The sequence below is a fragment of the Mixophyes fleayi genome, chromosome 1 (assembly GCF_038048845.1).
Source record: "Mixophyes fleayi isolate aMixFle1 chromosome 1, aMixFle1.hap1, whole genome shotgun sequence".
Classification (NCBI taxonomy): Eukaryota; Metazoa; Chordata; class Amphibia; order Anura; family Limnodynastidae; genus Mixophyes; species Mixophyes fleayi.
In genome coordinates, this window is record NC_134402.1 from 132,516,551 (window position 1) to 132,541,532 (window position 24,982).

Consider the following 24,982-nt stretch of genomic DNA (forward strand, 5'->3'; position numbering starts at 1 on the left):
ACACTATAAATTTCTTTACGTGTTTCTCGAATGTTATAATATTCACTGAGATAATAATGATTTTGCAATAAGATGTATCCTAAACTGTAAATTGATACAGAATAAGCTGGTGCTATATAAATAACTGTTGATAAAATACTACCACTAACTACTTGTGTGGAAGACCTAGAGGTTTACGCACAGTGATCAATAAAAACGATCAATTATTTTTTATTTGTATTTTCCTATGGTGAAGGCTTATCAGACAGTAGATGTACGATTATTATTTACTTGCACTAGTATCCTCCATAAACACGTTAAACCTATGCACATCCATACAATATATGAAATTATAACCACAACTTCTCTGTCACTGTGGACATGCATTATCTTTAATGACCTCTAGCATTCTGTTTTGTTGTAAAGCCTTCATGCTGGGTCAGATAATGAAAGTGAACAACTGAAGGAGCTTCTTGCACTTTTAAAGGGAGACCTAACCCCTGCCGAAAAGGCTTATGTTCGAAAAAGTATTGAACTGCATAAACTGGGCACCAATAAGACGCTGCTGGGACAGGTATTATGCATGACTTTATCTTTCAGTTTTGTCTTCTGTTTTCTTATAATCAGTATGTAAAATCAAGTATTTTAATGAACAAAAACAAATGTTTAGTATTCACCACAAACTACAAATAACTTTTTGAATGGTCAATATAGAAGCAATATTTCTCTGAATAATTTTGCTTAATCCAAGGTGCGTGTGGTTGGTGCAACGTGTGCAGCTTGTCCCTTTGCTTGTTTAAGCAACCTGAAATTCCCAATTGTGGTTCTTGATGAATGCAGCCAGATGACAGAGCCAGCCTCTTTACTTCCAATTGCCAGGTAATGTCCCCATAACAACATTGTTTTATTGTCAAAAAACATTTCTTTTGTTTATCTCATGCCTTGCACATGGCTTCTAGTCTTAATCAAAATACTGTAGAATAGTGAAGGGACATTTTTTATAACTGCTACTGTTACTAATGTTGCCATTCAATTCCAGCCATTATAGAACTGCTTATATTCCCTTTTTACAAGGATCTCAATTCTCAAATGTAATGAAACGGTTTTGTTTCATGTACAGGATGCATCCCATGGTACCTGGGATGACCAAACAGGATCTTTGTTCAGGGTACAAATCGTATTCTGTGATCTGTTCTGTCTGTGAAATTTTACAAAATATTTGCCGCTTGTTCAGCATTGCACAGTCTAATTATAACTGAGGAGGCAACTCATCACAAAACAATTGCTACAATGGGAAGAGTCCATGGTTTACACAGCATCTTATCGTACATTGCCCTTACCTATAATTACCTATTGTGACCACTAAAGGAGGCATAAAAAAGTTGTAATCTATTTAGTATATGCTTGTGTATTCTCTTTCATTAATGGTAGATAGACAGGCTTTGAAATGTCATAATAGAAATAATTGGTGAGTCTTTCCGTAGATAAATTAATTTCAAATTCACTTCAAGTTTCAGAGACATGAATTAAATAATCTGATGAAAATGTTGTGTTCTATATAATCCCTATCTGACAATTGCAGATTTCAGTGTGAAAAGCTGATCTTGGTTGGGGATCCAAAGCAACTGTCTCCCACTATCCAGGGCTCTGAGTACGCACATGAATATGGATTGGAACAAACTCTCTTTAATCGGCTTTGCTTAATGGTATAATTATTAACGTTTAATGCATAAGAAATATATTAATATATTTTTTTTGCTTCACTTTTTATTTTCTGCTTTAACTATCTGATAATTGTAGCCTTTCTTTTCCATTTTACTTTCTGTCTTTCTTCCATAACTCTTTATAGTGTGTTTAATTGTTTGTTTGATTTTATTTTTTTATTTGTTTTAAAGCTGTACTAGTTGTCTAGTAAAGTGTCAGTGCTGATCCCCAAACCCTAGGACCCAGAGCCAGCAAATAAATTTTGTTAACTTTTTTACTAAGTGGTAGTGCAGCTTTGAGGCGGTACCCAATGAGCCATTGTTTTGGTTCCCAAAAAAGAGGTGGTTAAGTGAATGTACTGCATGCCTGACAAACAGGACCAAAAATAAATCCTAGGAACACCCCATGTGCCAACCCACAGGTAACATACCTGCTCTATACCAGGGCTCACCATTTGGCAGACCACTGGCCAGATGCATCTGGCCACAGGTTTCCTGCAAGCCCCATAGAATCTGTTATATTACATCATTTTTTTGTCTAGTATTTGGTCTGCATACACAAAGTTATAATAGAAATTTTATCCTTCTCATAGAAATATTTGGTCCACAGTGCTCGACAATATCAAATTGGTTTGGTAGGCTCCACAGTCGTCCTTTCTTTGTTTGGGTGGGAACCACTTAGGACACTGCCACCCTGCCCTTTGGACTACTGCATGAGTCAGCCTGTATTAGTCGAAGGGACAAAAGGCTGGATTACATCCTACTACGTTGTGTGTACAAATTGTATAAAAAAAGCTATATTGTCCATGTAAGAGTGCATTACTTCTCTTCTCTTACTACTGGATGATCACCAGTACCTGGCAGTTACTGATGGAAGGAAACCCAGATAAACTAGTGAGATAAAAGACATGGTGGCAGAGTAAACCCATCCTGTCACTGTCTAAAACTGGTTGCACTGGTGAGGATAAAAGACAGGGTGACAGAGTAAGCCCATCCTGTCACACCCTGTATTATTATGAATTTTTGTAAATTTAATGAATGGAAATTTTCTTCAAGATCAAAACACCTATATTTTCAGCTTTGTTTTGCATATTTCTTGTAAAGTATATAAAAGCATCAACATGTAAATGATCTTCTAAGAAATTATTTAAGCATTAAAGTTCTATTTTATTCCTAATAATGACTTTATATGATCTCCAGGGCCATCAAGTGGTTATGCTAAGAACTCAGTATCGCTGTCATCCTACTATTAGTGCTGTAGCTAATGAACTATTTTATGAAGGGTATCTTTTAAATGGAGTGTCAGATGAAGACCGGAAACCCGTTCTGGACTGGTTACCCACTTTATGCTTTTATAATGCCAGTGGCACAGAGCAGGTATGTGGACAGGAAAATGTGAGTTTATTACTTTATGATATAGTTTTGTTTTGTGATTGATTTTTGTCTCTAAACCTTGTGTCTGTTTGTCTTTTTTTGCCCCAAATACATAAGTTATAAGTACTAGAGCTCAATTTATTGTCACATTATATCTCTACATTGTACAAATACCAGGAACATACATTTTTATTAAATGACCCCTATATATCGAAATATCTAACTCAGTATTTCTAGTTGCAGTATACATTGTTTCAGTGATACCGTGTCATTTTTATATGGTAGGTTAGAAGACAGACTAAAACTGGCATTGTAGCCAGGTTGGTAATACATATTCTTCTTATTAATGCCATATATATATATTAAGCTTTGTACATTTTAATACACGTTTGTAAGATGCAGTTAGCAAAAGCACCATTATAAAGAGGTGGAAATGTATTTATGGGGATGTACATTGTGAGAAAAATAAATGTTGAAATATTTTCAGATTTATTCGATTTCAAAAATACATTTTCCCCCATGCCTTGTATTTAGGTGCAGGGAAACAACAGTTTCCATAATGTGGAGGAAGCCAGCTTTACCGTGAAGCTTATCCAGTCTCTGATAGTGAGCGGAATACAGGGATCCATGATTGGAGTAATTACCCTCTACAAAGCACAGATGAATAAGGTTTGTTTCTAGAGCTATGGCAAAAAGTCTAAAAGGCCGATATTGTTTATTTTTTTACTGCAGCTTTTGGTCTGTATCTGTATCTATATAGCAAATCTGTTGTCATATCTCAAGGCAAGAAAAATAAACAAATCTGGTAGGAAAGTAGTGTTGTCTAAAGGTGAAGATCCCTTTTAAAGAAGATCTTCAAATATATATATATATATATATATAATTTTCTTTTTGCATGTTACCTTACCCAACACCATTTCTAGACTACCTTAATTTAAAAATCAGAAGATCCCATATGTTACCTTATAACCATGGTTCATCACTAGAGCTACTTCGGCTATGCACTGCTTTGAATCCTGGCTGTAAGATATTATACTTACATTATCATCAACATCATCAACATTTATTTATATAGCGCCAGCAAATTCCGTAGCGCTTTACAATTGGATTGGACAATGTTCCCAGATTCCAGCTTACCACACACTGTACTGACATCTATGCTGATTATTACTAGAATGTTCTATACTACGACCATATAGCACATTGTTATAGGTGACAAGAGAATAGAGGGGAAACTGTAACCTAGGAACTTCTTCACCTTTGCAACCATTTTCTCGACCTCTGCTGCATTTAACACTGTTGATCACCCTCTTCTCCTACACACCATTGTACACACTCCATTGACCTTTGTGACACAATTCTTTCTTGGTTCACTTCCTTACCTATAAAACCACTCCTTTAGTGTCTCTCTACCTCTGACATAGGCTCCCCTCTAATCCAAATATCTTTTATTTCTCTTTCATCCATCTGGGGGACACTGCTTAACCATGGGGTTGAGTAGGGAGGGGAGGAGTCTGGCACCTAAACAGTTAACTTTTTTCCTGCTGACAGCATATCCCCCCCACCAATTCTCCACATACCTCAGTTTGAAGTAGGTGCCCTAGGAAAAGGGCTGCACATCAGAAGAGCTCCACAGTGAACACTGTTCACTGTTAAATAGGCTTTTTATTTTCTTTTCAGAGTTTTCTTTTGTTGATAGCGGTGAGAGGCTCTGTTTGTAACATAACATATTGTCTGTTCAAAATGTAATGTTAAATTAACAAGTGAATGGCTGAATCAGGGGGGGCTCTGTGCTACTTGCACTGTGGCTCCTGTAAAACTACAGCCTAAAGACCGCTCCATTCTGACGGTAGAACCTCCCGAATGGGCGGCTACCTTGTGACATCTTTCGAGACTCTACCCTACGGAAGGATCCACTCCAGATGTCTTTAGTGGGACATTCGGAGGAAGCGGTCAGGGGCCTTCCTTTGTTTGAAGTACCAGTGGAGGAGGTTGTCTTTGGAGACGAGAAAGTAAGTCCTCAGCTGGTGGTTGTTGGAGGACAACCGAACAAAAGGCAGATCCTTCGCACCGTGGGCCTGGGTCCTGGTATCCACAGACGCCAGTCCGAGTGGTTGGGGGATAGTGGTCCTTCACCTAAGCATACAGGGCCTGTGGTCAGAAAGACAGTGGGGTCTTTCCATAAAGGTGCTGGAGCTCATGGCCATCTTGTAGGTGCTACAGAGAGCGTCAAGAGCCAACAGGAAAGTCCCAGAGTTCTGCGCAAGAACAAGGGATCCACTGGCAGTTGCAGTGGACGTCCTAACAATGCCTTGGGACTTCAGGTTAGCTTACCTGTCCCCCCCCAGGGTCCTTTGGAGGGTCAGACAAGGGGATTGACCAGTCTTTCTGGTAGCTCCAGTAAGGCTACGAAGCGATCTGCTGACCCTGGGACCGTTCTTGCATCAAAATCGGAACAGGCTGAATTTAATGGCAGGGCTTTTGAATCCAGTCTGTGGAGAGCGAGAGGGTTCTCGAGGGGTGTAGTAGGCACTCTCCTGAATGCCAGGAAGCCAGTTTCGGCCAGGATATACCACCGCATCTGGCATGTGTATATATAAAGTGGTGTAAGAAGAAGTCTTACAATTCTAAAACCTTTGGTCTGGCTAGATTTTTCGCCTTCTTACAGTGTGGTTTAGAGGCGGGGCTTAAACTAGGAACCTTAAAGGTTCAGGTATCAGCTTTGTCAGTGTATTTCCACAGACTGCTGGCGGAGCTTCCGGATGTTAAGACTTTCCTACAGGGAGTGCTTCACATCCAGCCGCCCTACGTACATCCTGCGGAACCTTGGGATCTTAATCTGGTCCTTAGCAGATGGTTCTTGACCTGGAAGACAGTCTTCCTGCTTGCTATTGCCTCGGCGAGAAGGATCTCCGAGCTGGGAGCTTTATCCTGCAAAGAACCTTATCTGTTTTTTCATGAGGACAGAGCAGTTTTAAGGACTATTCCGTCGTTTCTCCCTAAGGTGGTCTCAGGTTTCCATATTAATCAGGAAATAGTTGTTCCAGTGTTCAGAGAGGAGCCTCAGACTCCTGGAACGAAAACAAATAAATGTTTGGACGTAGTGAGGGCATTACGTATATATGTTAAGAGATCTGCAAAGATACGTAAGACAGATTCTCTATTTGTATTATTTGACTTTTCTAAGCGGGGATGGCCAGCGTCTAAGTAAACTATTGCCAGATGGCTTACCCCGACTATCAGGGAGGCTTATATCCGTATTAATCTCCCTGTGCCGAAGCGTATTGTTGCCCATTCTACCCGTTCGGTTGGTGCGTCTTGGGCGCCACGGAATGGAGCCACGGTGGACCAGCTGTGCAGGGCAGCCACCTGGTCCTCAGTCCATACCTTTACGAAATTCTACCAATTTAATATATTTGCGTCTGGGGACGCCTCCTTTGGCCGTAGTGTTCTGCGTGCAAGGAGATCAGAGCGGTCCCACCCTTTAGAGGGATTGCTTTAGTAAGTCCCCATGGTTAAGCAGTGTCCCCCAGATGGATGAAAGAGAAAACAGGATTTACACTTACGATAAATCTCTTTCTCTGATTCCATCTGGGGGACACTGCGGTCCCTCCCTTTTTCGTTGTTTTTGTTTTCTCTCCGCTCCCCCGTCTGTTGAGTGGTATATCTTGGTTGATTGGCCTCTCGTAATCAAACTGAGGTATGTGGGGAATTGGTGGGGGGGATATGCTGTCAGCAGGAAAAAAGTTAACTGTTTAGGTGCCAGACTCCTCCCTTCCCTACTCAACCCCATGGTCCCCCAGATGGAATCAGAGAAAGAGATTTATCGTAAGTATAAATCCTGTTTTTCCCAAAAGGATCTGTTTTCACTCCTCTGCATTGTACACTTCTTCTATTTGAACGAATTCATAATTTGACCTCTACTACCATCTCTACCAAATGTATCCCCCCTTCCCTATACTATCTTATATTACCAACTGCCTCTCTGCCATCTCCATGTGGATGTCTCAAACCTACCCAAAGCTTAACAAATCCAAAACAGAATTTATCATCATACCTCCTTCCATAGTGACCACCTCACCTCAAATCTCCCTCACAGTCAGTAACATTACAATTTCCTAAGTCTCACATCTCTCCACGTTGGTGTCACACTTGACTCCACCCTCTGCTTTATTCCTCACATTCAGTCTCTCTATCAGTTCCGTCACCTCCACCTTCGACATATTGCTTAGAATACACCCTTTTTTTTACCCAAGATGTAACTAAAACTGTTATCCATTCTTTCATCATCTCCTTTACTACTGCAAACCCTTCGTATCTGGCATTTCCCTCAATAATCTACCCCACTTCAATCCATCCTCCATGCCACAGCAAGACTTTATCTCTCGTTGCACCACTCTGCAATTGCCTACATTGGTCCCCTATGTCCTCCAGAATCCCATTCAAATTATTCACTCTAATCAACAAAGCCCTCAACAACACCAACCCTTCATAAATCTCAAAATACTTTCCCTCACGCTTTTTTAGGTCTGCCTCGTAACTGTGTCTTGCCTCTCCTCTGGTAACCACCTCTCACTCCCACCTACAAGACTTCCCCCATGCCTCTACTCAATAATGGAGGTTCCCTACAATGCCAGATCAGATTCTCTCACAGCCTTCAAATGTGTAAACACTTGTGAAACCCATCTCTTTATTAGAGCATACCCTACTCCCGCCTATACATCTCACACTTTGTAGCGCTTTACAATTAATCATAAACATAAAGGGTGTAAGCATAGCAGCTTACATTACATCCGGTGCTCAGAACAATGCAGAGCAGTGCTGCAGCCAGGGTTACAAGATAGATAAGGGCATTGTACAGTTAGAAAGTGGGGGCACAAAGGAAAAACTAATTAAAAAATGATGTACAGATCCACTTTATCCCGAAAGCTACTCATGTAGTTGTATGTCTCTTTGGAAATCACAATTATGACAGCGTAGATAATATGTACTTTGGCCATCTTACGATAAGATTTTTTTGTTTAGTAGTATTGTAGTGCCCTGTTACAAAAAAATGAGAAGTTTGTAATCAATTTTTGTTATTTCCGTTTTACATATGTAATGATAACATTATCATCATCATCCTCACCATTTTATGTAGCAACAGCAATTCTGCAGCGCTGTACAGAGAATATTTCTCAATCAGTCCCGGCCCAATTGAAGATTACAGTATAAATTGACCAACACACACACACAGACTAGTGTTAATTTCTTCAGCAGCTTATTAACCTACCAGTATGTTTTTGGAGTGTGGGAGGAAACCGGAGCACCCGGAGGAAACCCATGCAAACATGGGGAGATCATACAAACTCTATACAGATAAGACCGTGGTCGGAGTCAAACTCATAACCCCAGCTCTGAGACAAATGTGCTAGCCACTGAGACACCCTGCTGTCAACGGGTGGGGTACGTTATTCCAATGCTTTGAAGATTGACAACGAGGATATAAACCAAAAAATTACAATAACATAGACATGGTTTAAAAGCAGACTTACATTAACATAGACAGAGGACATTTCTGAAGACACAGTAATGCTGGCTGGTATAAATTGCGAACATACTGAAAGGCAGCACTTAAATTTGACGTCACTAAAGAGAGTGACATTGAAATTTCGGAATTTAAAGCGGCAATGGTAGGATCCGGTGCCTAACCCTAACCCTTAGATTAAATTGTCCAGTTGTCGGTCCTCACATTGCCGCTTTAAATTCTGAAATCTCAATCTCACTCTCATTGGTGACGTCAGTTTAGTGCCGCCTTTCAATATATTCGCAAATATATACCAGTCAGCATTACAGTGTCTTCGGAAATGTCCTCTGTCTATGTTAATGTAGGTCTGCTTTTAAACCATGTCCATGTTATTGTAATCGGAATTGTTTTGTTTGTATCCTCGTTGTTGGTCTTACAAGCATCGCAATAGCGAGTACCACCACTGCCAACATTATTTCTTATTTTATTTTAACAAAATAATCATCTCCTCTGTATGCAGATTTCCTGTATGCTTAGCTGTGCTGCTCAGTGTGACTCAGTGGAGGTGAGAGCAGTCCAGGTTTCCACTGTGGATGCTTTCCAGGGAGCTGAAAAGGAAATCATTATCCTATCCTGTGTCAGAACAAGGCAGGTCGGATTCATAGACTCAGAAAAGAGGATGAATGTTGCACTGACCAGGGGGAAGAGACATTTATTGATTGTCGGCAGTCTCTCCTGCTTGAGAAAGAACAAGCTATGGGAGCAGGTGATTCATCACTGTGAAAGTACGTTGAGAAACATAGTCAAACAAATACATTTGTAAATATAGTTCTAAGTTTTAATATAAAGAAGAACGTGTTGCTATCCATTTGATGAACATAGAGTTTACACCATCCAACAGGTGATCTACAGGTATTGTCAGGTTACTGTTCATAACAAACAAACATATTCATTTGGCTGTAAAGCATACTGGAAAAATGAAGTACTAAGGTTAATAATACACCAAGTGATATGCTTAAAACAATACATATGACTGCCTTAATATACAGTACTTCCCCCAAACTCCTCCCTCATTGTGAAGGGTCCAGTCCTGCTGGTGTAACATGGTCAGCTAATAGCAGCACAGGCCCAGAGAAGCTCATCTGTTTCTGGGCAGCCCACTGCTGATGATTTCTTATTTATTTGGGAGCAAGCAGATTATATCACACTCTGCTTTCAAAACTAATTGCTGAACAATACAGAATAATAGTAAATGTACACTGTAAAATTAGTTAATCAGTCTTCTCTATTAGCAATTGTGCCATGAGGGCCATTTAATGGCACTCTGTCTATGGACAACCCCTATTCTTTAGGTACCACTTCACTCCCTCAATATTACCTGAATGCAGCAAGCACTTAGGGGCATATTCAATTAGCCACGTTATTCGCAAAAGTAACGCAGTGTTAAATGTATTACCGTTATTACAGTAACTCTAACCCGGATTTTCCTGAGCTGCGAGCAGAAAGCCGGCGTAAAAAGGTACCGTAATAACGGTAATTATGCGCACTATTACCGTAATAACGGTAATTATGCGCACTATTACCGTAATAACGGTAAGAGTGCGCAAGCTGCGTTACTATTGACAGTAACGTGGCCAATTGAATATGCCCCACACAGTGCTAGCAATTCAAGTGATTGGAGACCAGTTGACCCATGCCTAAATATTTGACCCCAGTAAGTGTACCCAAGTGTTCAGAGAGCCAACTATTTCAGTAACCATAATGGTATCTGTATTTGCTAAGCTAAATAAATCAGGTTGAATCAGGTTGAGGTTTCTACACATAAAGTATTAACTTTCTAAAAGGTGGTTATCCTTTAAGCACTATCTATGCTCCCTTTGCTGTGGCTTATCTACAATTAGCTTTTGATAAACAGTATTCATGTTTTTTATTACATTTATATTTGCTGCAAATAAATATGACAAAATTTTATCTTTTTGGTTTCCAGGGCAAAAGAATGGATTAAAACATGTAAGTCAGTGTGATGAAAAGCTAAACTCTATACTTAAGCTGTACCAAGAAAAGAAAGAAGAGGAAGCCTCAAGTATACAAAAGAACCTCCTTAAAGCCAAAGTTGGAAAGGTAAATGTAATAATGTTTTTGCAATGTTGAGAAAATAAGCGAAGTTGTTTACTTTATTTATGAAAAATGAAGGTCACTTTATCAAGTAACCGTTAATTATAGCAGTTGGATATAATGGAATATCTGCATACAGAGGAGATGGTTATTTTGTTAAACAACAATTTAAAAAAAAAAACATGCTATGAAAGCTATGAGCATTGCATGAAATAATGTAGGCAGCACGGTGGCTCAGTAGTCAGTACTTCTGTCTCACAGCGCTGGGGACATGAGATTGACTCCAACAATGGCCTTGTCTGTATGGCGTTTGTATGTTCTCCCCGTGTTTGCGTGGGTTTCCTCCGTGTGCTCTGGTTTTCTCTCACACTCCAAAACAAAACATACTGGTAGGTTAAGTGGCTGCTATTAAATTGACCGTAGTCTCATGCTGTCTGGGTGTGTATGTTAGGGAATTTAGACTGTAAGCTCCTATGGGGCAGGGACTGATGTGAGTGAGTTCTCTGTACAGTGCTGCGGAATTAGTTGCGCTTGATAAATAGCTGATGATGATATAATATAGGTGTAATGGTGGTGGCTTTGCTAAATATCACTGTGTTTCTAAGCCCTGGTCCGCAGGGGGCTACTAATAGTACACATTTTCAATGTATCTTTTATTTGAATATAAGTGGGTTTGTGTGACATTTTATATGTTACTTGTGCATTACAACTTTCTCCTTCAGCAGCCGTCGGTAGATTTTTTTTTCACAATAGGAGGCACAGGGTACGGTAAAACAAACCTATGAGTCCTCCATATAACCCTTCTGTTCTCCTGCTCCTTCCTCAGTTATGTTTCCTGTGAGAGCACAGCTCTGCCCTTATTTTTATTATTTTTTACAAGTGTAAAAGTCAGCCGCAGCTGTCACTTGGAGCACATGGCAGATCTTCACCTTCTTTGTCTTCCACCACTGGATTCCCTCATGCCCACCTCTGTCACCGGACTCTTTTAAACTATAAAATGGGGCAGGGACTGTTGTGAATTGGTAAATATTCTCCCTACATCACTGCGTAATATGGTGGCTTTATGTACAGAACAAAGTTTTCCACCCAAGACTTTTAGTATTTCTTGTTTATTACTTTTCCTCTAGAGGGCCCCTGGAATAATGATGCTGTATATACAATGAAGAGTCCATAGATGTGATTCTGCCGGACAATTTGGTTGTTTTGTGCAAAATCACAGCATATATGATCCCAAAAGAGACCACCGATCCTGATCAACATCCGTTATAGCCATTATCTCCTCTGCCCGTGTATAGGCAACTTTGTTGTCTTGTTTATTTTATTTCCACCCAAATGATGATATTACTGTTAATTGTTCAGTTACAAAATAATCTAATGCTTCAGCTTGGCTTAACTCTATATTCACACAGATGACATTTTTCCATTAAACCTCTCTTACAGACCTAAATGAAACACAGAAGAAGAATTATCTTCGATTTCATTTATACAATCCAAGACTAATGTGAGAGTGAGAATACTCCCAACATTGTTCCTTTCTATTGTCAGAACATCTTTATACAAAATGACACTTGAATACCAGCAAACTTGCCAGGTGTTTAAGCTCTAAAATCTTAAATGAACATCTTATTTCTATAATTGTTTAGAGTGCTGTTTCCATGTGTTTTGCTTGTAGACAAGTTACCTGTAATGTAATATTTACATTCTCCCATGTCACCTTTGTAAACAGGAAATCCACCGATCTTTTGTAAATCCAGTGATTGTAATACGCTTTCCTGCAAAGTAATTACATAGATCTATTTAAATGTTATTCTCCTAATTGTAAGTATTTTTATATGTATATATATGCAACATCAAAAAAAATGTTCTAATAAATTAATTGTATAATTTACACTAGGTGGCGCTATAGTATTTATTATGTTAATTAAAGTCTGCAGAGTTTTGTTTTTTTTATGTTGTACTCAGTGAAAGTGATGGCCTGTGTAACTACATGGAGCCGGTTATTGGGCTCATAATTACAGTTTTACAACATTCTAGACAACCAGTGTTAATAAATGTGAAATGAATACCTAGAATGGCCAGAGTAATTTAATTGAATACCAATGAATTTAGTTTTTTTAGTAGATGAAAAAGTAATAATATATAGATCAATCACATGTCTGTGTTTTATTTCTAGCTAATTTATATATGCAAATTTCTATGAATTTATTAACATTGTTCAATTATATTAAAGCAAGGAGCTTAAAAATTAATAAAAGCCAAATCTTGGGGGCATTGAATTTATCTCATTTAAATTACTGCTGACATCTCAAGATAGTTCCTTAAAATCTCAATCAACAATCCATTAGAGCTCAACAGGAGTAAAACTAAATCCTCGTTTAAGTGTATTTATCCAATCCCTTTACTCTCTTTCAAATGCTAAATCCATTTTAGCATATGCCCCTTCTTTCTCTCGCCTCTTTCTAAAGCCTAGCAGCTTCTATTACCCTTGTAAATATGAAAGATGCTAATCATATGACATATCACGTCTCAGTCGGAGTCTGGGATAAAGCCTTGAGATGTGGGATCATTGCATCCAGACAACAGCTTCATCAGCCGGAAAGTTGTTTTTTTTTCTCCTTCCCTTCAACTCTCAATCCCCTCTTTGTCTGCGGGAAAATGTAGGCAGTACGAGCTTCCATGGCCATATGGTTCACTCTGTATTCTGCTAGTTTGATTCAGTATGCTTTCTGCGGGAGCGTGTAGAGATACAGAGTATCTTCGTCTTGTTTTGCCATTGCAAAGTCTGTTTCCAAATGCTATTTTATAATTTTTTATGTTTTTTTTAAGGGCTGCCTCCAAATACATAATCTACATTGATAGTCTGTATCAAGATCTATATGAACTAGTTTTAAAGGCCACCTGTCATATTTAATTGAGGTAAAATTATATATAGTGTTTATTTATGGTTCTTCAGTTCTCTTCTATACCAGAGTTTCTAAAGCTGTGATACTGTATGTATAATACTATGAGTACTGCAAACAATCTCAAGGCCTGTTACATGTAACGTAACATAAAAAAAAATTCTGGCAAGTAAACAGGCAAAATTTATTGAAGTGTACATATATAAAAGCATTGTATGGTACACTTTTACAGACACAAAGTGATCCTTGGTTTAAAGACAAATGGTTAAATCCTTTAGACATGACGGAGCACTCATTAGAAAAAGTAAAACCCTCTTCTATGCAGCAACACGGTGTAATGTAATAAATCCTGGTATTTATTTTAAGGGAATAAGTTGCTTAGTGTCGGGTAGCAAAATGGCATCCAAAAACATGGTAATTCCCATCCATTTTTTTTCTGCATAGCAAGACATGAACTCAGAGCCTTTACTTGTAAACAGCAGTGTAAGAAAACTGCAAATGCTATTAATCTGTGACTGCCATGTTTATCAGCTGCCTGACTGGTTTTGAGCTTTGCCCTCACAAGAGCTGTTACATAAAACCTAATAGTGGAATGTACAGTGCTTTGCAGATATGTATTTAAATGATGTGTTTTTATTTGTAAGACGGAGCAGCCTAGGTTGGATAGCTGCTTATAAAACCACCTCCCTCCCTTTATATCCCTAGCTCAAACCCCAAAAGGCTTTCAGCCAAATCATTAAATTCAACAGAGGTGGCCAAGCTAGCACAGCTTTTCACTGACGCTGTGAAAAGAATGGCATCCTTGAAGTTTAGAAGATGCCCAAGGAAAACTCCCTGAAAGACATGAAAAGATTGCGTTTCCATAGCTGTTGGAGCACGAGAGCAGTGTAACAGCACAAAGGGGGATTGGAGCACTGCCACTGGCTCATTGCTCCATCTCAGCACAATTGGGTCACTGAAATGGGGAATTAATTACCATTGGTGAGTGGGCAGTCCATTCACCACTGCCTGAGTTTTATTAAACGCCAATATAAATAACAAAACAACTCTTGTGGCTGCACTATTCCTACACGCCAAAGGAAGGATTATACTGAGGATTAACATCTTAAAGTCTATGAGACTTTCTGACTCAGGGCTCCGAGCTCGTAATCGTATTTGTCTGCTGTATCAGCGATTAGTGCTCTTATTCTTCCACTTTTGCCTGGATGGCCAATGTCCCTTTTTGCAGGCAAGAGCTTCAACACAATAGGCTGTTCTTTTCTATGTATCTTTGTAGTATGAGAGGAATATAATAAAGCACAGTCCGACTGGTCTTAATCTTAACAACTTGCACTTGGAGTGGTATTCTTGATTGTTGCGCTAGAAGGTGCTTATGTGGTAAGCAGGAGGTAGGCAGAAAATGTAGTGGAGTTTTATCATTCTGTTGCGCTATGGACATGGTAATTAAATATATATATATATATATATATATATATATATATATATATATATATATATATATATATATAAACACACATACATATACATATAGTGCTGGCCTGTTCATATACACTGAACATCCATAGATATAATTTTATGGACTGTGCACGGTTTAAATTAAGTGATTGGAGTGCGTCCTCTCTTGGAATGTTAGATAGATATAATATATATAGTGTGTGTATGTATATATATATATATATATATATATATATATATATATATATATATATATATATATATATATATATATATATATATATATTTATATATATATATATTTGTCTAAAGATTAGAATTTACTGTAACAGACTGGTAGACCAGTCAATGTCACATTGTCAGTGATATGCTATAATGTCCATTAGAGAAATAAAACCCTCCGGGACATTATGCCATCCACTGGTATTGTTTGTGTGGGAGACCAAGCATGTGTTTCACAGCCAAAGAGGGGACTGTCCACAATGCACAGCTTGCTATAACCACAACATACTCTAGTATGTAGCATACTATTACTCTACATTTGTCCTAGACCGGGTCCTGCAGGATAAAGGGGTACAATTGGTTTGCTTTTTTTAAGTTTAAGCCAACGTTAGATGCACATAGCATCTCGCTTTGTAAAGTAAAATAAGTATAGAGGCAGAAGCAGTGTCTTAATGAAAGACTTGTATATAAAAGTGTCATATGTATTAGTATTTCAGAACCACACAGGAAGGTGACAGAGTTAACTTTCTTTTATTGGGAAGACGAAAATATATGTTGATGGTATTTCTATTTAAAGTGGATGTTCTACTTTTTTTTAAAGGTTGTTTTATTATACTAGACACTGCTGTGATAGAGCATAAATTCTTTTCTATCTTGTGCGTGTGTGTATTGGTTGTAATTGTTTTTTTTTTTTCCTGTCTTTTATACAATGCCCCCACCCCTATATTTCTTTCCAGTTGACCTATAAAATTAAAAAGAAAGACTTGTTACTATCCAGGCATGCTACTTGTGGGGTCTATCTCTTTCAGTGTAACCAATGACTATAAATACACCTAAACTTCTGTGGTTATCTTCGGACCCTTCAGACAAACAAAGAGCTTTCTTTAAAACTTAGAAAGTTCCCTTTCTTGCAGAATTGCTGGTGGGACAAGCTGAAAGCATTGTTTGTGCATTCTTGATCCTTGCCTGGTTTTGTGCCTTTGTTGATGTAAAGTAGCATTTTCCTACAAAGGGTTGGAGTTGAACAGTTTGACCCTCAGGATCAGTCCATGCACTGGACAGTGCAGACTTTTCTTTATCATGTTAGGCAAGGCTTCTATTTTGCCTATATCTTAAGGCCAATTATTATTGTATCATGGTGAGCAATTACAATTACATTTCACCAAGTTCATCAACAAGAAACTCTAATGCTTTTATATCATTGAGAGCATGGTTTGTTGTTGTTAGCGCACATTACATTGATTACCTGTGGTTTAAAAATGTGTACACTGTGTGTGTGGGGAAGGGGGGACTTGATGAAAATTTATAAGTAATAAGAAGTTGGTGTTGTCCATAGCCACCAATCAGATTCTGACATATTTCTTATGCTGTGCAAAAATAAAAGCAAACATTTAATTGGTGGCAAATGTTAACACTACCTTTATACTTATTTTCATATTTTCATAAATGTCCCTGATTGATTCTGACTACACCACTAGCTTAGTGGAATGCATATTTTGTACATGTACACAGGCAAGGTTAATACATAACCTGAACATACTACTTCATAATTTACAGTAAGTTGCAGAATAGACTTTACACCATTTTTTTTTTCTAAGGTACCTTTCATCCTCCTAGTTTCTATGGGAATGTAAAAAGTCGAAGGTGGCACAGTAATGGTGTCATACGAGGCAATATTTTACTTAAGCCCAAAGGGCCCATATATGCAATGGAAATATTGGCTTGTTTTTGAATATGAAAGGTATGGGTGTGGTTTTTTTTTATGCGTTTAGCACCCTTACCCACTGGTGTTGTGTTAATCAGTCACACTGCATGTCAAATGTGATCACTTTTGACATATGGTGGTTTCACTAAAGGATACTCCATTGATCCCAATGCATTGCCTTGTGGTGAATAAAAGTAAATATGGCATGCAGCATCGAAAAAAAAACATGACAATGCAAACACATTCAATTGTGGCTATGGGGTCATTGCCAGTGGGTATTGGGCTTTATACATACAAGAATGTCAATAACCAAAATCCACTTACCCCTAGCCAAAAACTGCATAGATCCATTTCTATTAGAATTTTAGGCTTTGATGCTGGGGAAGTATGGTATCCGAGCCATTGGTTGGGTGTATGGTAGGTTTAGACATGGAATTCCAGAAGTTTTATTACTTGAGACAGAGTGGCTGGGGTTGGCGATTATAGGAGAGGCCAATCTCTGCTGCAAGCGGTGTGTTCCTCTCTCATGTAGTACCCAGAACGGGAAGTGAGGATTGCGTGCAACTGTGTTCCAAGAATGGTTGCCAGCAGTTCCAAACTCATTTCATATACTGTACATGCTTCCTTAAGAGACTGGCCACTTCTATGATCACTCATTTAGATAAGGCAACACTTCAGACATTATATCTTAAGTGGATACTGTCTTTTATATGATTATTAAAGATTTTATAATAACCTCCAGTCCTCTCGTTCATCTCTTCCCTTTTTCCAGTAATAGTTTTTTAAATCATTTTTAATAAATACTATATCAGATGGTCCTTTGTACCATAAATCATAAGAATATGATTCAAATATTTTTAGGGTGAACTGGGGGTGTATTTTGGTATTCAAAATCCTTCCACAAGACCAGGAAAACATTTTGAACTCGTATAATGAAGAGTTGAGCTGCTGCTTTACCAATTCTGGCCAGTAGATGTCCTTAAAATAGATCTCCTCAGTGCAGCGTTCTTTGCAGGTTTTTTTCCAGGTTAGCATGGATATAAGTGGCTGTCAGTTCCAAATTGGCACATTTTTAAAGTTTGATTTTGATTTGCTATTTGATTACTTAATCAACTGTACAAAAAAACACATCTACAGAGTTACATCACATACACATTTCATATCGGCACTTACTCAAATCACAGGTGGCTATGTTGTATGTTTCCTAAGAGCCAGTACCAGCAGGAGATTGTGCAGTATTGAACATCCCACTGAGATATACAGAAGTATCCACCACAACGACTTACAATTTCAGTACATTTTCACGGCAGTGAAATGCTAATGGCAGATACTGGGCTTGTCAACAAGAGACATTTCAATCAAAGCAAGTAGGCTCTTCTAAAAGCATGCAGTCCCCACACTCCAGAGGAACCATTACAGAGCATGAATAGGACAGTCTGGGGGGGAGGGGGGGATATGTGAGGAATGTGCTTCATTTCTATGGATGCTGTTAACTGATCGGTCGTTGTGTATAGAAAGATGTGAAAAATTTATCAATTTATGTTGCCTCTTCATTAAGGAATCTAGCATAGCCTATAATCTTAATATATGACAAAATCCAGAATAGAAGAAAAATTACTTTCAACTAATTAGCAATATTCTCAGAAGTGTCATAAACAATTCTTAACACATGAAGTTTGCTGCTGTTTGTTGTATTATTTGTCACACTTTTTTTTTTCAATTTTTAGAAAAGTAGAAATATTTGGTAAAAGACAAATTTTTCTGCACCGTGTACTCTGTTCTGTTCTGGAGAATTATTAAATAAATTAATAATTAGTTGTTTTTTTTATCCGATCTCCAAAACAAATCTCTGTGATGGCATAATTACTAATTCAATATAGGACCCAGTATCCGAGACGATCTGAGAACTAGAAGTTAGAGGTGAGGACAGGAGGTAACAAGAGACCTCCAACGTGTGCTGATAATCTGGAGGTTACGGAATGTCCTGCATTGTGTACAGCTGTATTAAATGTACACTGAAGACACATCGAGCAGCATACTCTAGGTCTCTTTCAATAAATACTATAAAGATCTCCCAAGGTCATTGTACTATTGACTTATCCCAAATTTATGTTATCAAGGTTGTGTTTGCAAAACTGAGTTTCAATGGTAAAAACCATAGGATTCGGGATACTTCTTAAAATGCAATCTAACCTGCTACTGTGACCACATGTCCCATCCACATTCTGCTATGTTATCAAGTTTCTGTGCATTTCTTCATAGAGGTTTTATACTCCATACAATCCTGTGTCAGTCCTGCTGTCAGTATACAGAAGTCACAACCTTATAGGTGAAACAAAACTTCCTGTGCGCACACACACACATAGATGCAGGTGTTTGTGATATCAGGATATTTGTGCACCTGAACTTGTTCACACATCTGCACTCTTCTTTCAGACAATGCTTTTTAAAACCTGAAAACTGGTTATAAGAATAAATGTAAATGTGCAGCTCTATTTTGTCTACAATGTGTATTGCACTTTTACCAAAGCAGCATATTTAAAATTATTCAGACATCATTTTTCACATTCCTATATGAGGCCAAAATCCTTGAGAAAAATGTTGTTGGATGCAACCTAGCAGTACATCCCTGTGGGAGGTCAAAGATCCACCCATTCTATGTTTCCATGATCTGTGTGAACACAACAATATTAAATATCAGAATACTGATATATTTGTCACTATAAAGACCGCACCATTGGTAATTAAGGTCAATGGGTTCAAACCCTGAGCAGACTAAATATGGAGCCTGCTACGTCCAGAGTCCGGCCCGGTTAGAAGTCAGGACCAGAGTAGTGACAATGTGGGGCAGAGAGATGTACCAAGGTTGGCTGTACAGCCAATCATCATTTATTTATATAGCGCCACTAACTCCGCAGCGCTGTACAGATAACTCATTCACATCAGTCCCTGCCCCATTGAGGCTTACAGTCTAAATTCCCTAACATACCCACACAGAGAGAGAGAGAGAGACTAAGGTCAATTTTAATAGCAGCCAATTAACCTAATAGTATGTTTTTGGAGTGTGGGAGGAAACCGGAGCACCCTCATAAGAATGAATAAAACAAAGTAGTAGTATATACCATTGTGTAATATATCTGCACACCCCTTGTGCTGATGAAGCTGCTCATTGATAGATTTGTGGTGATTAGAATTAGGGATAACCAACATTTTCAAAACTGCTATGCATAATATTCCACATTTGATTGCAAAATTTGGCCTTAAGTATACTCAGTGCTGCCCCAAACATACCACACAGAAGAATGGGCTATAAATTCTGCAAGTGGGAATTTACAAATACAGTGTAGAATGACAAAGCAGAAGCAAAGCTGGAAGATTGTATCACTGGAACATTGCATGTTGCTCTGCCATAGAACTCGATTTGAGTGACATTTTTTTCATCCTTTATTACATTGTTCCTGCATTTGTACTGACATAGTAGCCAGATTTACCAGTAACCGGTCCTTCATATTCTGGGGTAAACAGTTCTTTTTCTGTCTGCCTTTTATTAAATTGGAGAATCCATTTGGCAGCAGTACATTCACCGCTGATTGTAGCTAGTAATTGTTTTGTGTATGTGTGTATATATGTATATTTATGTATATGTATGTATATGTGTGTGTGTATATATATATATATATATATATATATATATATATGTGTGTGTGTGTGTATATATATATATATATATATATATATATATATATATATATAAAAAAATGAAAAGACAAACAGGCGCTTAGTGAACAATCAGAGATACCACGTGACAACGTGATTAATAATTAATATATCACATACAGTAGGCTGCTCCGCTCAGGGGCGGATCTAGACTATGTTTAGGGGGGGGGGGGGGGGATTTTGCATAATCACGCCCCTCTTTTGCTCTGATTGGCTGGCCTGCGTTAACCCCGCCTTCCGCCCGCAATTGGCCCCGCCCCCTCCCGGTGTGGTCGCCGCCGGGGACCACTCTGATTGGCTGGCCCACATTTAGCCCCGCCCCCCGCTCTCGCTTAGCCCCGCCCCTCCCGTTTTAATCGGCGGCTGGGACCTAGCTTTTTGCTGCTAGGGGGGGCGAATGCCCCGATCGCCCCCCCCCTGGATCCGCCACTGGCTCCGCTACAACATCAAATTGCAGATGTAACACCTAGATAGAAACAACACAAAAAAGAGAAGCGCCAAACATAGTGTGATAAAACAAAAAAGGCTAAAAAACTACCGGAGCTATACATTATATCCTGCTTCCCGATATTAAGAACCTCCCATGCCTTTTTTGGGCATTATTATATATACATAGTATTTTTTGGCTTATTGGCTTTGATTAGGTCTTTTGATATTCAGTCTCTGTGGAGATGATTATCTTTTAATACTGTTTTTTTAGTTTTGCTCTGTATTTTTACAGTTTTTTTCCTCATGTTGCTATAAGCGGAGATGTGCAAATATACTGCTGACCATATGTAAATGTATTTTTATTATCATTGTAGTGCGTTTGTGTTGATGTTCTGTGCAATAACTTACTCATGCTGGGTTTTTTGCATGATTCCTGTCCCGGAGCACTGAGCGGAAGTGATGTCATCTTTTGTAACAGGAAGTGATGCGGACAGGGTTTGGGCGGAAGTATAGGAATGGAGTTCTAGCCCATACCTCCAAACATGTGATTTCCTGTTAAGATGGCAACAGGTTGTATACATGTGGACTATAAAAGGATGAACAGTCCACTTTGGAACATATACCCTTTTGATAAAGTCTCTTGTGAGACGAAACGCGTCAAGTAGGTTCTGAAGGAGGCTCTCTATTTTGGTGGAAGCTGATGCGAGGAGGTTCCCATGTGCGAGTTCCAGAGAGTTTTCTGAGGGGACCGCTGCAAGCGCTTTCTATACAGATAAGCCTGTTTTACTTTACCCGATGTACGGGCATTTTATTGCTTTTTATGGATTTAGGCTGTAATTAAATTGGATTATTAACCTCTGACAAACTAATCACCCTATTTTCTCAACTTTAGTGTGTCTGGATGCGACTCTTATTTTGATGGTATCACACTATGTTTGGCGCTTCTCTTTTTTGTGTTGTGTGTGTATATATATATATATATATATATATATATTAGTGTGTGTGTGTGTGTGTGTGTGTGTGTATGTATGTGTATTCTCTCTCTCCCCTCCAATAAAGTCTGCAGTCGCATATCCATCACATCTTTTTGAGGTGCTTCCTCATGAATATGTTTTTCAGGCTACTCCAACACACATTTATTTTATACTAGCAGAATACCCGGCGTTGCCCGGGATTTAAAGAATTTTAAGACGCAACTGTGTTACAAAGTGTTTCTCTGAGTTTGAAGAGACCAGTTACTGGATGAAGCGGCATTAAACCATTCCCAATATTTAAGAAATGATCAGCAAACTGACCGTCCATTGTGTTGCCATGCAGAGAAACTCTCATATTTGTGGTTAGTCGCAAAGTGCGAACATGCCTGCAAAGATGTGATGATTTAAGGCATGCATTAATTTCATCCGCCATTGTTCCTTTTGGAGTGACCGGCAATGTTTGTCGAAAATCTCCAGCTAATACAACAGTGACTCCACCCATTAGTAAATCATTGCCTCTTAAAAATTGAAGTGTTTGATTGAGGGCCTGTAAAGCATTTTTGTGTGACATGGTGCATTCATCCCATACAATGACCTGACATTGCTGCAGAATCTGAGTTTTTTCTGTTCGTTTAGTGATATTGCAGACGGGAGTTTCACTTCGGGCCAGATTAAGCGGTAACTTGAAAGCTGAATGTGCTGTTCTTCCACCAGGGAGCAAAGTTCCAGCAATTCCAGAAGAGGCCACGGCAATAGCTATCTTGGAATGTACTCGAATTTTAGCAAGTAACAACTTGATGAGAAACGTCTTACCTGTTCCTCCGGGTGCATCCAGAAAAAATATATTTCCCCTTTTTTTTGGAACTTCTTCCAAGACATTGTTCCAGACATTCCAGAGTTATGGTCGTTTTCGATGATTTTTAGGTGTTACCCCCCTCGCCACCCCCACCCTTAGGAGTGCTAGGGATGTCTTGCCCCCACAATATTTGTTGTCAGACTGTAAGTCATATGTGTACCAGGTTTGGTGTAAATTGTTCCAGACATTCCAGAGTTATGGTCGTTTTCGATGATTTTTAGGTGTTACCCCCCTCGCCACCCCCACCCCGTAATGAATTTCAATTTTAAATTTTTTTAGTTGCCTCCGTCATGTTTTAATACACTCGTATGCAAAATTTCATGATCTTCGCTTGAAAAATGTGGATTTGTATAGAAAGACAGACAGAAGGACAAATTTTCTCTTTTATATATTAGATTTCACCAAACAGTAAAATTCCATAATCCTTTTTATACAATGCAGCATGTTGATGTTTTAGTCATTTCAGGAACTGTGGCCACAACTTCCAATATAGTTAATAAATAGTAAGTCTATGTATATATTACACACACATTTTTCTGTATGCTATGCTACTTGTTCTGTCGTTTGCATCTGTGCTTTTGTTATTCTGCTTAATTGTACCTTTGTTCCTGCTATTATGTATTCTGTTTCATGTGTGTCATATCTGTATGGTTCTGTCAGGCACTACGGAATCTGTGGTACTATATAAATAAGCGATACTAATGATATGTAAACAAATAAAACACATCCATACACACACTATTATAGCCACATTGTTTCCCATGCATTATATAGCCGCTGAAAGGATCATTTTTCTCTGTAATAAAAGAAACTTTAGAGGACTCCTAAAGTACAAGATTCGCATTTGGGAAAAGACGCAAGGGTGAGAGTTTTCAGTCGTGATCAGGGCCGCCGAGAGCGGGGGGGGAGCGGGTACATTTTACCCGGGCCCGAGCTTGCCAGGGGGCCCGGGCCGGGCACACTCGCTTCTAATTTTTTTAACATTTTTTTTATTTATTTTTTTCCCCCGCCGGGGGGGGGAGTCGGTTCAATGGTGGGGGGAGCTGGAACAATAAAAAAAAAAATACTCACGTGACCGCGGTGCCGCGTCCCTCCTCTTCTCCATTCACACTGACTGTCGGGCGTGACGTCATCAAGTCACGCCCATCAGTCAGTGAGGAGCGCCGGACAAGACAAAGCTAGAAGAAGAGAAAAAGAAAGAAGCTGACAGGAGGTAAGTAAAGAAACGGAAAGGCAAGGGGAGGAAAGGGACAGTGCTATAAAGAAGGGGGAGTAAAAAAAAAAAGGGAGAGAAACAGAATAAATAAAAAAGGAGAGAAGCACAGAGTTAAAAAAAAAAAAAAAAAGAGAGGGACAATAAATAAAAAAGGGGAGAGAAGCACAGATTTAAAAAAAGGGGAAAGGCACATTTAATAGTGGGGACTATTAATTTAAGATGGGGTGGTTTGGGGGCTATTGAATATGGGGGTGAATTTAGGGAGAATGAGGTCTATTTATTAAATGTGACTATGAATTAATTGCAGTGATGGTTGCGGGAAATAGGTATTGCTGTTTGCAGGAAGGGAAATAATTTCTTAAATGTGAATACTATTATTTTAATGTTGGGGCTGGAGGAAGGCCTAATTATTAATCTAGGGTGCTATTGATTTAACGCCGGGGCTGGCTGTAATTTTCGAAATGTAACCATTTTTTTTCCCAAATAGGTCCTCCAACATTTCAGGATTCGGAGAAGCCGCAACAAAAGAAAGCAGCAGTCACAGGTGGTGAAAGTGAGAAGAACAGGTAGGAGATAGCAGCACAGTGTGTGAAATGTTGTGATTCTAGTAGGGACAATGTCAATTTTTGGTGAGTGTTGTGCCCAATGTAAGGTGCAGGCCAAGACTGAACACTTTGTGTACACACTGCATTCTTTCCATACTACACTGTGGTGCTAGATGTCTTAAAAGTCAGGATTGCTGGGACATATGTGACGCTCTGGTGAATTCAGGAGCTAGTGATTTTGATGTGCTAGCCACGCCCCAACGGCGCATTGCCACGTCCCAAATGC

General features: G+C 38.9%; 1 protein-coding gene across 7 annotated transcripts in view; it reads left to right on the plus strand.

The window, feature by feature from the left end:
• Window positions 1-24,982, plus strand: part of ZGRF1 (zinc finger GRF-type containing 1) — a 106,175-nt gene that overhangs the window by 70,986 nt on the left and 10,207 nt on the right. For 2 of the 7 annotated variants that reach the window (XM_075200441.1, XM_075200448.1), the window contains exons 21-27: window positions 406-553; window positions 731-858; window positions 1,562-1,685; window positions 2,883-3,059; window positions 3,591-3,725; window positions 9,083-9,347; window positions 10,550-10,683. In XM_075200441.1, coding sequence (XP_075056542.1) covers window positions 406-553; window positions 731-858; window positions 1,562-1,685; window positions 2,883-3,059; window positions 3,591-3,725; window positions 9,083-9,347; window positions 10,550-10,683 — 1,111 coding nt within the window. Of the gene's footprint in view, window positions 1-405; window positions 554-730; window positions 859-1,561; window positions 1,686-2,882; window positions 3,060-3,590; window positions 3,726-9,082; window positions 9,348-10,549; window positions 10,684-12,117; window positions 12,881-21,479; window positions 21,894-24,982 lie in introns of those variants that run through there. The other 5 variants (XM_075200427.1, XM_075200433.1, XM_075200456.1 and 2 more) reach the window with 5 other exon arrangements.